The sequence below is a fragment of the Pygoscelis adeliae genome, unplaced genomic scaffold, assembly GCF_000699105.1.
Source record: "Pygoscelis adeliae isolate BGI_AS28 unplaced genomic scaffold, ASM69910v1 Scaffold399, whole genome shotgun sequence".
In the NCBI taxonomy this organism is placed as follows: Eukaryota; Metazoa; Chordata; class Aves; order Sphenisciformes; family Spheniscidae; genus Pygoscelis; species Pygoscelis adeliae.
Window position 1 is genome coordinate 977,891 of NW_008825609.1, and position 14,835 is coordinate 992,725.

Here is a 14,835-nt window from a genome sequence, read left to right on the forward strand (position 1 = left end):
GAAGCCACTCTGAGACATCATGTCAGTGTTGATGGAAGAGGTGGTTTGGGGCCAACAGAAGGCCCAAGACTCTCCCAGCTAACCACATGAGTTTTGCTTTCAGCTACAATCGGTGACAAAGAAGGAAGGACAGTGGCTGGTGGGGATGAGGAAGACCAGCCAGTGATAGAGGGAGTTGTTGCCTGACAAGACCATGCTTGTGTGCAAAGGTGTAAAGATGAGAGAGCTCATCAGTCTTCTGGCTCCATGCTTGGTTTTGGGAGTTGGAAATATTCGAGGTGAGTTTCAGACTCTTTGCCTCTATTTTTTCCTCCTTTCTTTTCTATTATTGTTCCTTTTATTTTAGCTTGATATTTCTCCATGCTCCCTTTATTTTCTGCTTTCATCTTGGTGCAGAAAGAGGACACTTTTGACTGTACACATATGTAGTTACCAGGGCTATACCGAACACTCTGAATGAATGCCAATGGCAGAACTGTGAATGGTATTTGGGCAAGACCCCAAACTTGATGGGCTAGACAATGTTCAAAGCCTGTTAGTATATTTACTTAAATTGACTAGTCATGAAGTTTCACATCTGAGTAGGCCTGACTATTACCAGTATGAGCTGTGACTTTGCCTGTCCCATTGTTAGATATCGTTTTGGTTTATACCGAAAGAAAACTTTTTTCCAACCTGCCTCTTTTCCTCAACAATAGGTGTCTCTTTGTTACATCTGTTGACTTGTCCTGCCTCCAAATGATACTCTCCTTCTCTTCAGAGTTAGAGCGAGGGCTTGGCTGCTCCCTAAGAGACAGGGAGCTGAGAGCCGGTTGATAACACAGCTGGCAGAGCAGCGGCACAGCACCTGTGCGAGTGAGGAACTTAGTCATTACTCATAAGTGTTGGAGGCTCTGAGGTATTGAATAAAAGGTATTGAAATAAAAGGTATTGAAAAATGTACCCGTTGCACACCTATTTTTCCAAAGATAGGCATCTATCACTGGTACTTGGGAGGATTATGCTCCCTTGCCTGACGTGTGATTCACAGTACTGAATGCCATGGACTCTGTGGTCTCTCAAGCAATAACCCTACGATGACTGAAACAACCTTGTCTTTGCAGCATATTTCACTTTTTGGACCTGAAAGTGACTTGGGTTGGGCACAGGTGTTTCTTGCAAGATTAGGCATCAGCTGCCCTAGGCCTGCTAGGAATGGCAAAATCATTCCTCGCCATCTCTTGGCTGCTGTTTCTGAAAAAAAGAGCTCTCAACCAAGCTGACCCTGGGTCAGTGGTTCCCATCATAGCACAGGCAACTCCAGCGCCTGTTCTTGGAGTTTGAATTTTCAGGGAAGGGCACATTCATTTTCCCAGGTTAACAGTGACCTTTCCTCAACACAGACACAGCTCCTCCTTGCACAGAACTTTTTCATAAAAGACAAAGGAAAAGCAGGTTCTCTGCAAATCTGCCTATGAGGTATGTTTGTTTACTGATAGAGTGACACAAATTTTTCAGCTGCTAGATTTTTTAAATATGTTTTCCTTGTCAGGAACTTTTTTGCTTTCTGTGACTTGAATGTCATTGTAGCTAACCAGAGTGGGCGTCTCTCACTTTTGCATATGACTTCCTAGAGGCATAACTCTTGCTAAGGCAAGTGGGCTTATTCGGTGGGCACGTGAATGTATTCACCACCACAACAACCCAGAAAGGCAAAGCTGAATGTCCTGCTTAATGAGGCATCTGGCGTTTTTGCCTTAAACAATAAATCACTCACTCATACCTTGCACTTACTGCCTTTCTACTGAGACATCTCTTGACTGCTAGAAGAGCAGTGAATTGGTGAGAGCATTTGTTTGGCTTTTTAAAAAATCTATAATTATGTTCTTAGAAGTTGTTTTTCTGTATGTCTCCCAGATTCTTTCTGTCATTAGGGGTTATGAAAGTCAACACTGCATTGCCTAGGTCCTGGAGGTCCTCCCATTCAGCTTGGACCCTCGTTTATTGCAAAACTATGCAGGGATTTACCAGGACTCAGAATTATGCGGATCCTAGGACACTGACGCTGATGTGAGCGCTCAGCTAAATAAATCCCCATTCAGCATTGCCCAGTTGGTCTTGGTACTCTCATTTCCTCCTACTGGGAATATCAAAAGATCATTCATAGGAGACAACAGGCTTCTCATTGGGAAGAGCTTCTCTTTTAGGCTTTCTGTGTTATACTGATGCTTGACCAGCTTTCCATCTGTGTTGGAGTTTCACGGAGCATCAGGTCTCTGCAGTTCAGGAAGAGAAACAGAGGTACAATCTGAAGTCTTAGATCATAGTTCACTGTATCAGAATGGCTGTGATTCCTGTCTGGGGGTGAAGAACAGAAAGGGGAGGATGCGTTTGAGGTTTTAGCCAGTGTTACAAGGCCCTTTTGCTTCAAAGGCATGAAGTCCAATGAGGCTTAAAAACACCGAGTTTAACCCTTTGGACTCATCTTTCGAATTAGAATATTTCTTGAAAATTAATTTTACCTATTACAAAACAATTCCAACTTTTCTTCACAGGTTGTAGACCAGAATCTTACTTTTCTTGCATGATCACTTTGATTTACAAACAAGCAGAGTCAAAAAGTTGAGGCTTTCTCAGTCCTAAGATTCACGATAAAATTCTGATAAATGGCAACATAGTGACAGTCCAGCCTACTCTAAGAGCAGCAGCTGCTGTTGGAGACTTCTTGCCTTCAGGCTTTCCGATGAAAGGCCAAATTTTATTTGTGAAATCCATGCAATATGAACTGAACAACATAGGGGATATTCCCAGCAGATCTCGCCACCCCGCTCCTCACTTCTCTGTCTCTGCCTTCTCCAGCACAGTAACAGAGCTTGTGTTCATTTTACCATTTCCCACTACCTCCTTTAGCCCCATCCCTCTTCTGATTGTTTCCTTTTTACAGAGAGCATCCCAAGGCAGACCCTACAGTGTTATAACGACTACATATCTCTTACAACTTGCACATGGATGGAATGCTCAGAAGCTCATCAATTCCTGAACGTGACTCTGAACTTTAACACCAGCCATGAAAAGTAAGTGTCTGGCTGGTGTTCTGTGAAGGGTCGAAAGGGGCTTGGCTGCTGAACGTAAGAGATGGAGCTGGGCAAAACAACAGTGGACTGGGCTTGCAGCTAGCATAGTATCCAGCTTGCAGACACCAGTGTTATGTCCAGGCTAGGGAGAAAGTTGGATCTGTACAGGATGAGGAAGAACAGGAAGAAGAGCATGCTAATCAAGTAATTTTCATTGTATTTTCAATCACTCTACCCTGCTTTTGCTGTGAGAACACATGCACAAAATATGGCAGGACATGTTAATTATTGCATCTGAGTGGAGAAGGATGTGCTACACTAGATGCAGTGGTGATAATAACTAATCAGAATGGCAACGAAGGCTTCTTCTTCCTTATGCCAGTAAGAGCATAGCTATGTTGAAATAATTTCTGCAAAAGAAACTGTGAGAAAAACAGAAGTTGTGCACGTTTGTTTGACTCATTGGGTTTCCTCTCAGAGATACTAGGCTATGTCTTGCACTATCTCTTTGCTACTTCTGCTTCCTTTCAAGAAAAATACAGAACAGTCAAACTGGAGAGTATAAGGGAGAGGAAGGGACAAAGAAGAAGGAAGAGACAGGGGAAGGAGAAAAAAGAGTAATAGTAGAAGCAGGAGATGGAGGAGTAAACAGCAGAGAGATTGGAGGGTGGGAAGAAAACATATGAAATAAGAATAGGAAGAAGTCATCTTGGTTTTATTTTTGAGAAAGAGCTCTAGGATTCATGAGTTGACCTGACAGCTCTTGAAGTCAATGGAGAAGGTGCTCCTTACAGTCTCTACAGTATTGAATTATGTTCCAAATGTTAGCAGTTTGCTGTGGATTGAAGTCTACAAACTGCAGAAATGTTCCTGTGGCACAAAGGACTCCACAGTCTGCATGGAAATAATTTTTTTTTGTAGGAGGACTGCAGTCCCATGGTCCTCACAAAACTTCTGTCCCAACTGCTAGCTGCGCTTCTTTGGCTTACCTTCTTTGACTTCTCTAGTGTAAGCATAGCATAACATACAGATGTACACATGTAAACTGCCAACCCTACTGTTATAGAAGCAACAAGCTTTGCTTGCTAAGGAAAGGTGAGCTATGAGCTGAGGGTGACAGCAAGGCATTGACCTCATTGACAATGGCGTAATCCCACGGTAACAAGAAAAACAGAACAGTGAGAGTGACGAGGATCAGCCATCAGTCCAGATCCCCAGGGAAGTCCCTATCCAGCAGCCAGGCTTAAGGTCAAGCTAGGAAGTCAATTCCATGGATCACAATCAGCAACGTGTATCACCAGACACAGATATGGCCGCGTCATAGCTCAGGCAAGGACCAAAGGCAAGAGCCTGAAATTAAAAGCAGCTTTTGAGTGAAGGTGGGGATGCCCTCAGTCAGGCTGATTCCATTGTAGACAGCCTTGAGCATGGGTAGCCCCCTTGGGGGGGCAGTGAAAGAGGTTGTGCTCAGGGCCCAAACACCTACCAACCCAAGACAGTTATTGTGAGTGCCCCTTCCTTTGAGGAAAGGAAGAGAGAATAAAGGAGATGTGCTTGATATTAGAGATTTTATTCATGTCACTTAATGAACTACAGGAGTATGCCAACATAATGTGGTGATAAACATTGATTTAGAAACAGAATAAAATAGCATGTGGGGAAGGTTTCAGAAACTACAGTTTGGGTCATCTAGCAGCATCCTATTCAGATAGTCATGCTTTTTTCTGTGTAACCAGGATCAAAGAAATGACCTGCAGGTTCCACAAAGGTGAAAACCATGCTGACTGCCAGAACTTCACAATGAACTGGGTGTGTCACAGACATGGATATGATCAAAGAACCTACAATTTCAAATTTGACCTGACACTGCATGCAGAGCTAAAAGTCTACTTGTTTCAGAATGGTAAAGAGAACCACTAAGTCTTGTCTCTATTCTTGAGTATTTAGAAGTTTTTCAGATTAATGTATTGAATATCTAATCCTAAAAAGATACTTAGGTCAGCCCTTAACCTGAAACGTAAGCAAGAGTGAAGTTAAATGGCTATAAGGCCATACTACCATCTTCAAATTCAGTGCATTTGGGATAGACAAAAATGAGTCCACCTTAAATGATTACAATGGAAAAAATGGGGGTAGGCCTGCCAGATAACCAGTGTCTTGATTGAGATTGGGGGAAGATATCAAAAAAGCTTTCTGTTTCAGCACCATGCTCTACATGCACTACAGCATATTCTTTCACAAAGTTGCTGTGAAGCTGCACAACAGCACTGCTCTCCCTACTTTACTCTTCTATTCCTTAATATATTTCCCAGATCTTGTAGAGTTTGTACCTTGGGGTGAAAAAGAATCATGGATTATTTGTAGCACTCCAAGGAAACTGTTAAATATCCAGATTCTGTCACTCAGAGAACATCAGCTAGGCCTTTTCTTCCCCTCTTCATGTCCCTGTCCTCACTATCTCATCCCATGGGTTGTACCTTCACCTTCCAGTTCAGACCCTCCCACCTCAAAACCTCTCAGTCAGCTTGATGACATCAAGAGACTTCTTGCTGACCTGGAAAGCAGCTGATGGAAGCCAAGGGCTGGGCAATGCACTGGAGTATGAAGTCACTTACAAGCGGGAGTGGGAGTCCTGGGAGGTAAGAGCGCAGGAGCTGGGCTGCCCTGGTTTGGGCTGCACCCTTTTGGGCGGTTGAGAGCCTGTGGTAAAAGCTGTGCAAATAAATGGCCTTTCCGTTCTCAGGCACTATGAGGAGATGCAACAAATGCTGTTGCAGGTCAGGCGGAAGGGGCTCTCTTTCTGTTTGCAAGTGACTTGCCCAGTGAAATACCATTTGTCCTGAATTGAATGCAAATGATTTTTCCCTGAATCCCTCCCAAATGGAATTAAAGCACGTTCCAACAGGAGCCTGTGGGTTCATGTGGGAAAATGGCAAAATATCTTTGAAGCTGCTTCCCCTTCCAGGAGGATACACTTTATTTTTTTTTTTTAATTTTGAAGTGTGCATAACCCCAACTCCCCAATTTCCTCCCTCCCCGCTCTCCTGCCTTTCCCCCAACAACAGAAAGCTGCCTCGCTCTTGCTCTCCAACACCACACATTGCCGTCTCAGCCACAAGAACCTTGTCCCAGGGAGCAGCTACGTTGCCCGTGTGCGAGCCAGACCGGGGCAGGCCAGTGGCTTCTCTGGGCAGTACAGCGAGTGGAGCACGGAGGTGTCGTGGGAGACCCCTGAAGGTAGCGTGGGACGGAGCGGGACCATGCAGGGGTGGAAGCGCTGGCTGCGAAGCCAGACCTTTCCTGTCACTTAGCTTGCTCTCGTCTTCTCCGAAGGTGCCCTTCAGCCCAGGAACCTTCGCTGCCTCTTCAATGGTGCAGATCGTCTGACATGCAGCTGGGAAGTGAAGAAAGCGATCATCACCTCTGTCATCTTTGGCTTGTTCTTCAGGGCCAGTCAGGCATCGGCGTACGTGCTCTGCCCATGGCAGTGTGCCTGTGCCTCTCCCATGGAGTTTCTGCTCTGACCCATTCCCCCTGGCCTCAGCTCAACCTCTTTTTCTCCCCTCAGAGAAGAGGAGTGCTCTCCCGTGCACGAGAAGGCTTTGACCCACATCCCCTATGTGGTCCAGAGCTGTGAGATCCCTGTTAGCAACTCCAGCAGTCAGAGCCAGTACCACGTGTCTGTCCGAGCCAAGATGGAGGAGAAAGTGATTGAAGCCTACAAGAACAGTGAGTTGCTGTGTTGTTTCTTGCTTCTCCTGGTTGTTTCTTGGAGAGATGCCTGTCTGGGCAAGTGGGGCTGAGGACAGCGGTGGTGAGGAAAAGCATGTGGGAAGAGAAAGAGTCCGGGACTGATGAAGAAAGGAACTGGATGTGGTGTCAGGTCAGAGGTCTGGGAGAGGTGGCTTGTGGGTGTGGAGTTCCTCAGTGGCACTCGTTACTCTGAGGAGGGTGGCAGCGGTGGAAACTGCTGTGCAGAAATTTGGGTTGTGACCCAGAGCTCCTCAGTGAGCGACTGTCACCCTGCTGACTTCTCCGTGATTGACCTTCATGGGTGTCCCAGGTGACAGGGAGCTGTGGTGAGAGGTGTTTGTGGGGAGTGTGTCACTATGTGATGTCTCAAGAAGCCACTGGAGCTCTTGTGGGTTTGCGCAGTGGCCCCCGGAGCACTGGATGAGGTAGGACTCCTCTGCTGAGTGAGGTGTGCCAGGTGGATCATCTCTGCCTGCATGTATCTGGAGGTACTGGTGCTGCTTTTCACAGGCTAAAGCTGGGAGAGCTCCTGCAGTGGCTGAAAATATCAGGTAGTAGCTCCAAGAGAGCTGAAAACCTCTGGAAATGTGGTGGACCGGTTCAAATGTTGCTTTACGGCTTTTCTGTACACAGGGAGTGCTGTCAATATTAACGGATATGGATTTTCTGTTATTTAATGGTCTACTGGTTTATTGTATTTGACTAGAAAATGAAGATGCGGGGAATTAAGAAGTGTTAAAAAGCTGAGACTTCTTAACGTTGCATAAACCGACATTGTTTTCAGTCTCTGGAAACTACTCACAGTGGTGAAAGGGAGTGCTGGACCAGTATGTTGATTAGTACTCTGAGACATTCCATGTGTTCCAGTTAAGGTGCTGCCACCTGCAAACGTGTCAGTAACAGTGACAGAGAGCCAAGAGTATGAACTGAGGTGGATAAAACACACTTTTCAGTATGGCTTCATAAAACAGAGATACCAAGTCGAGTACTGGAAAAACAACCAATACGAAAAGGTACGCCTCAGAAAGTGCAGGAGTCCTGGATTTCTCTTTGCTGGGCAAATGGGAAGGACGGTTCCTCTCACCTTCATCACTTGTGCTTCTTTCTTCTCCCTAGACTCTCCAGAAGTTAAATATCAGCAATGACGAACCTCCGTTCATCTTCACCCTGAAGATGTTGGCATCATCTACAGAATATACGGGGAAAATGCGTGCAAGGGTGAATACGCCTCTGGATTATGAGGGGCCTTGGAGTGAGTGGAGTGAGGAGTTCAGCTGGAAGACTGAGAATGGTACTTTTCATGCAGGCTAGTTCTGTAAGATTTTGTGGACTCTTAAGGGCTGAAATGCCGCTATAGAAAAATACATTCTCTCAGCTGGGGTTGAAATTCGGTCCAGCCATGGGCTAGCTGGGGTTGCTTAACAAGGTAGGTAGCTGTCCTGTCTGCATCCTTGCAGTACGGCAGCAATGCTAATGAAGGAGGTGAGCAGCAAGGACTTGTTAAGCTTCTTCCTACTTCCCTTCACAAGGGGAGTACAACCAACCGTAAAGGTTTCCACATGGAGAATCAAGCAGAGATCCTGCCCGAAAGATCATCCTTGTTTCCTGATTCCAGTAGTCCATTCTGCCATCGGGGACTGAAGAGCCCGAGATTGCAAGAAGACAGAATATAAGCCATCAGTCTTCTGTATTTGCAGAGTGCCTATAGGGTTGCGTAAAACACACAGTAGAGTCTACTGGAGATAGGAACCTTTACACGTTTTTGCTGTTCCTGGACTTAGAGGCAGAAAGTCTGCTATCATACGGTCTTGTGCCCAAAGTAATATGATCTTATATGATTTGTCCTGAGGAAGCTTGTAGTGGTAAGACAGTAGGCAAATTTTGATGGGTGTACTCAGGAAGAAATAGGTATGTAGCTGATGATCAGTTATGGCCATTAGCAGAGGAAGCTCTTTCTTAGAAAACCTCTGAGACCCCATCTCTTCAGGACGGTGCAGAGTAAGGCAGACCTAAGATGCCTGAAGGCATGCCTGTTGTTCATGGTGGAGTAGGCTACCTAACCATCTTTTTATTAGCATAAAGTGTTTACTCTGATGGCAGTAAAAAGTAAAAAAGAATCGGTAAAGGAAACGAGGAACTCCTTTGGTCAGTAAGCTGTTCAGGCCACGTTTGGTCTCTCCGGCTTTGGAGGGTATCCCAACAGTTTGAAGGCCGCTTGATCCCATCCCGTGACATGCCACCTACATTTCCCTGATCTGCTTGCATGAAGAGCGACCAGAGTGAAAAACCTGTTACGGGAAGCAGCCGCTCCGCAGGTGGATACCTATTTCTCTTTTCTCTGTTTCAGTTCTGCCACCAGTGGTTCTGCCAGTGATGCTCCCAGCTCTCATCATCGCTTTGCTAATAGTTGCTTATTGCAGCTATAAGTATTTCCTCAGGTAGGCTTGCGTTGTGACTAGGAGATTTAGCAGCGTGTTGGCCGCGTGGGTGGCCTAGAGACTGAGGCATTGCTTGTCCCCCATGGGAGAGAGGTCTATGCGGAGGTGAGCCTTGGTGTGCAATGGGCAGCCTTGTGCATGTCTGTGCAAGGGTGAGAGTTGTGTGGCGACATTCCAGGGCCTTGGTGGCGCCTCGCTGTGCAGAGCAGCACGGTGTACGGGGTACAGCCTTTTCTGGTTGCAGCCACATTGAGAAGCAAATCTTGAAAACTCTGTGTTGCTGTTGCAGGAAGAAGCAAATGTGGGAGGAAAAGATTCCGAACCCCAGCAAGAGTCTCCTGATCCAGAGCTACCTGGGGGTAAGAGGGAACTGTACCTTGAAGAGTGCTCCTGAAGAAGTACAACATGGAGTTATTCCAGGGTGAAAAGAAAGAAGGGAGGGGTGTGTTGGGCTGCCTGACTGAGGGGGAGCTGCCAACTCAGGGTCTGGACTGTCACTGAACAGTCTGCTGTCCTGTCCAGGAGGATTATGGAGCCTGGCTGAGCCTCATGAAACCCTTCACTACAGGCTTTGGTCTTCTGCCTGTTTTCCTACCTTAGTATCTAGGACCTGAGAGTTGAAAAATAAAACTGACTCTCCCCTCTGACACATCTGGCCAGTTTTGCCATCCCTTGCCTTCAAAATGCTCCCAGACTCCTCATACATGAAACCTGTTGTCCCTAGATGGAATTGACCTTTCTCTGTTCCTGGTCAGGATGTTGCCTGACTCTCTACTATGCTACCTTCTATAGTCTTTGCATGATTACCTCCTTGTATACTCCTCTGCAGTCGCTGGAGGTTGACTTCATACTGTGAGAGATATATTTCCTATTACATGCTATTCTTCCTGGACATGGACATTTTCCTCCATGTAAGAAAGGAGAGGGCAAAGAAAAGGAAATGTATAATTTGCACAGTTGTATCTTTGGAGGCATTTTTAAAAGTAAGTGGCTTCTTTTTTCTTCCATCTTTCTCCCTCACCTGTTTCCTGATTTCATCTGCAAAGGCCATGCAGACCTTGTGATCCAAAGAAATTATATCCCAGTAGGTGGATATCACCAAGAGGCACTGCATGGAGCATACTTGGAGTTTTATGAAAACAGTGGCTAGGTTCCTTCCTGGAGCTGACTCTTGCGTGTTTCAGTTTCTCACTATCGTAATTCCACAGCCTTATCTATCTGCGAGTCTCCCCTGGAACCGTTGGATTTGTATTTGATCTCACTTCTCTAATTTCTCTATCTCCTTAAGGCAATGCTGCTAATCTCCATTCTATAGACAGAGAGTTCATGCTATTTTTGCCACTGTGTTTTATCTGCTACTTAAGCTAAATGACTTCCACATAATTTCTGGCTCCCTGCAGTGCAAGTCAGTGATGCACGACTCCAGGGAAGAGTGGCCTTTACAAAGGTTAACTTAACAGTTACTTCTCCAATTGCAACATTTTTAGCTTTCCACCCCTGTCTTCTCTGTCAGCCTCACCCCCTGCCTTGCAGGTCCTTTCGTCCCATTTTATATTTTCACCTTAAGTGGAAAGCCTGGTCTTAGCATTGCTCCTGAGGGTGCTGCACACGGTGGGCTGTCACGGTCCTCAGCTAACTGTTCATTTGGCACCCAGTATTTCTCAGCCCCTTATTTAGTCAGTAAGCAATGTCTCTCAGGCATGCATCCAGTCAGCAGTTGACATAGGGGAAGTGTGGTACACCAGACTGCTTTACATGACGCATATCTGCATGTTTTGCAGGCTCTGCTAAATCCCCCTTGCAGATCAGTCATTGTTCTAAAGTCCCTTCTGATTAATTTGGCTGTCGACAGACTTCTTCAACTTCTTTTTCTGTCCACGCACAATAATCAACACCAGTACAAGGCCATCCACTACTCTGAAAAGCATCACAGTAGCTTTGTAACCGATCTCATACCCAGCTCTCCATCCACAAGTGCTCTCTGTTAGTCTTGTGTTTTTGAGAGTTTTCATCCCTGTAGCGAATTCCCTTAGCCTAAACTTTGTAAATGTCCCAGCAGTTCTGTTTCTCTGGTCAGTCAGCACAGAAGGGCAGTCATTTTAGCTCTATAGGTGAAATGCTGCCCAGAGTGTCCTGATGTGCTGCTGCAGGAATCAGAGTAGGCATTGCACAAAACAGCTGCTTTGAGGTTTATTGTGACAGGAGCCTGCAGCTGCAGCAGCCCCTGACTCCTATGCTGCATAAAGATAAGTCAGGGATAGACAACATGGAAGTGTAGGGATAGTCTTCTGGAGGACAGGACATACTTTGTAGCCACAGCTTCCACATTACCATCCATTGTGACTTGAAGATCAAAGAGAAATGGATCTCAGCTTGTTCTGGCTAGAGAATGAAGGTTGAAATGTGAAGAGGATCTGCAGATTTAAGCAAGGATGAAGAGGTGAAAAGCTGATAGAAGATGTTAGAACAGATCAAAGGGTATGAAGGTGCCAAGAACACTTTCAGATTGACAGTTTTTTAACCTGCATCAATCTATTGAAGATTGCCTGTAGCAATGTTTCTACTGTGTTTAGGTGGGGAAACAGCATGGCACTAAAAATGAGAACAGCAAGGTTGTTGGGACAAAAGTTTGCTACTAGCATTCTTGTGCGCATGGCTCCTGGCTCTTCCTGACCTTAACGTGATCTCTCTTTCCTCAGAAGTGTTAGAGTCTTCATTTTCTCTCTTCAGGAAGCTGTCAGCCGACGGCCAGCCAGACAGGTGTGCTTCAATGGGCAAAACACTTCTGAGGAGGTGGAGCAGATTAACTGCCTTAAAATTCTGGATGGGTAAGTAAGCAGCCCGCTCCCTACTCCTTTCTTGAAAGGTTCCTTACTAACCATGGGGTAAGAGCAGTCTGTGCATGGATATCACCCATTGCAATGGGGAGGACAAAGCATTTTCACTTGTGTATCTCCTAAGTCGGTGTACACCTTCCAAACATCTATGGAAATTGTAATGAATTGCTGCAGCTGCAGACCTTGACTTCCCTGGCTGGAGGTCTGAGGATAGAAACCTGCTCCCTTTCTTCCTCTGCATTTCCTTTGGAAATAGGTTTGAATAAAAGGCATTGACCTAATAGGGTGGAAATCTTGTTGGCTGAATTCCTCCCAGCCCACCTGAACACAACCTCCCTCTCACAAAAATACAAATACTCCCTTACCCCTTCATCCTCTAGAAATGATATACTTTCTGCTCCTTGAAGCGAAGTCTGACTTTGAAAGTGGAATGTGAACAAAGAAGAGCTGCAGTGGTCCCGGCCAGTTTGCAGCTGATCAGAAATAGCTCCAAATTGTCCACACAGCCTCAAATTTGTGTCAGGTCTTCAAAGATGGAGCAGGGAGGTGACCATAGTGCTCTGTTCAGGAAACTAGCCTAGGTTGCAGTGCAGTCAGCTGACACAAATTAAATTGACTCGTGGGTTTCATGATAATTATCTGCCTCTTAAGAGAGAGGGTCAGCTCTTCTTAATACATAATTTTGTAAGTCATGTGAAGGAAAGATGGATTATGCTTGTTAGTTCTTTGAAATCTTTGTCTTCTCCCTTTGTCTAGCTTCACATTCAGTGCTTGTAAGAGACGGGCCCTTTATTTTGAAGAAGTAACTGCAAAGTATCACTGAAAGCTCAAGAACTGCATAAATGCTGATGCTAGCAGTCACATTGTCTGAGCCTATACTGCTAAATAAATCAGGGCCAAGATGTAGTATCAAGCACTGCCTTGTAACTGCTTGCACTGCTTTGTTGTCAGCACTTTCCCTGCCATGGTTTGGCTTGTGCCAACTAAGTGCTCTCCAAGATAACATCCTGGCACAGTTTGGGAGATAGCACAGGGTAGCAACCGTTCCCAGTGGGCAACATGGACACGACTGTACTAGGTTAGGCTGTGTTTGGTGTCCTTCAACAGTATTCTAGCAGGCTTTGCACCCAGGCCATGCAACACACATCCTGTTTCACACCATGAATACAGCTGTAACACAGCGGTCATGTTATGTCATACACTTCGAACTGCAAAAACAGACACAAAGCCTTAGCTGTGTTTTAGACTGCAGAGACACTGTGGGAGACCCAGAATACTACCATGGCTATACAGTATGGACACAGCCAGTCTATGCCATTTTACTGGAGGGCCAAAGAATGGTCCCCAGCTCTGTTTTATTTACAACAAAAACATAGCTTTTCTCAAAAGCTGATTTGTGCTTGCATATCTTGGCATTGAGAAAAGTTGGTGGTAGACAGTTGATCTCTTGCTGTGGCACAGAAAAGGCTGAGGCTTGCATCTTCTAAGGAATGTGCAAGAGAGATGGCCAAAGGTTCCTTCTGGTTTCCTGGAAGACAGTGTACCCACTTAGAGCACCTCCTGTTTATATGCAGTTATCACCTTAGAGAGCTGTCAGAGAGCTGTCAATAGCAGCTAAGTCCTGTGTTTTTTCACCTGAGCAGGACAACTAAGAGTCCAGCAGAGTTCCATGGAGCTGAGGCAAAAAGAGTGCAGTTTTCCCGTGCAACACTGGCTCCACAAAACTCCTGTCAGACTTCTGGAGTGCCACATAAAACCTCACTTTCATTGTCCGCACTTGTCTGCCCATTGAATCAGACTGATGGTCCATCCTGCCTGCCTGCCGGACTTCCATGCAAGAGTGCTGCTCATGCAAGTATTGCTTTCCAGACTTGCTTTGCTTTCAATGGTCCATACTTGTACAGCCCAATGGTGTCCTCCCAGCCTGATATGCATCGGACCCTGGCAGTGGACCCAGTGGGAGTCTGTGAGAAATCAGTTTCCCTTCAGTGTGTGACCCTCCCGAAGGAAGACTGTCCCCAGGCTCCACAGAGGCAAGGACAGCCAGGAGCAGGTCCTCCACAGCCCTTCCTGCTCCCAGAGCAGAAGGATATGATGCAGCACCTTGACAATGAGAAAGGAGTCTCACCGGCCCCACCAGCCTGTGGGAAAGGCACGAATGTGGGAACAGAAGAGCAGAAATCTCCAAAGGCTCTTAGCTGTATCACGTCTCCTCAGCAGTGCTCCTTGGAGTACATCACCACAGAGAGCCTGTTACTGCCATCAGCTGTCGACTGCCCCCATCCGCCACTTGTCACTGCCGCGGAGTTGCCTTGTGACTCACAGGACCCCCAGCCCCCCAGTGACCACTCTTGCCGTGAGTTTTCTCCTGGGAAAACTGGTGTCACGGTCTCAGTTTCACATCAAGCACCAACCTCGTCTCCTGAATTGCACCTGGATGCGTTTGGAGACCCTTGAGGTCTCCATGGACATTCAGAACCCTCAAAAATGTCCTTACATATTTTTTGAAAAGGGGTATTTTTTTTCCCAAAGAACCTGTGTTGGAGAACTATGTAGTCATATTAAATCCTGGCAGCACCATTACAGTTTTCCTCCATTATGGGCAATTGCTACCCTCTCCCTAAGGTAAAACCCAGTAAGAAGGTGCAGATGAGTCAGAAAGATCCCCAAGTGTATTGGGTTTGTGTGGCAAGGCTTTGGTAGCAGGGAGGCTACAGGGGTGGCTTCTGTGAGAAGATGCCAGAAGCTTCCCCC

General features: G+C 46.1%; 1 protein-coding gene across 1 annotated transcript in view; it reads left to right on the forward strand.

Annotated features, from left to right (window-relative positions):
* Nucleotides 1-217: 217 nt before the first annotated feature.
* LOC103924175 (cytokine receptor common subunit beta-like) overlaps nucleotides 218-14,835 on the forward strand; it is a 15,872-nt gene continuing 1,254 nt past the window's right edge. The window contains 15 exon segments of the mRNA XM_009332656.1: nucleotides 218-278; nucleotides 2,924-3,053; nucleotides 4,790-4,956; nucleotides 5,544-5,692; nucleotides 6,119-6,290; nucleotides 6,387-6,519; nucleotides 6,622-6,782; nucleotides 7,674-7,819; nucleotides 7,923-8,097; nucleotides 9,154-9,244; nucleotides 9,534-9,603; nucleotides 11,975-12,072; nucleotides 13,725-14,583; nucleotides 14,586-14,674; nucleotides 14,676-14,760. Coding sequence (XP_009330931.1) covers nucleotides 218-278; nucleotides 2,924-3,053; nucleotides 4,790-4,956; nucleotides 5,544-5,692; nucleotides 6,119-6,290; nucleotides 6,387-6,519; nucleotides 6,622-6,782; nucleotides 7,674-7,819; nucleotides 7,923-8,097; nucleotides 9,154-9,244; nucleotides 9,534-9,603; nucleotides 11,975-12,072; nucleotides 13,725-14,583; nucleotides 14,586-14,674; nucleotides 14,676-14,760 — 2,586 coding nt within the window.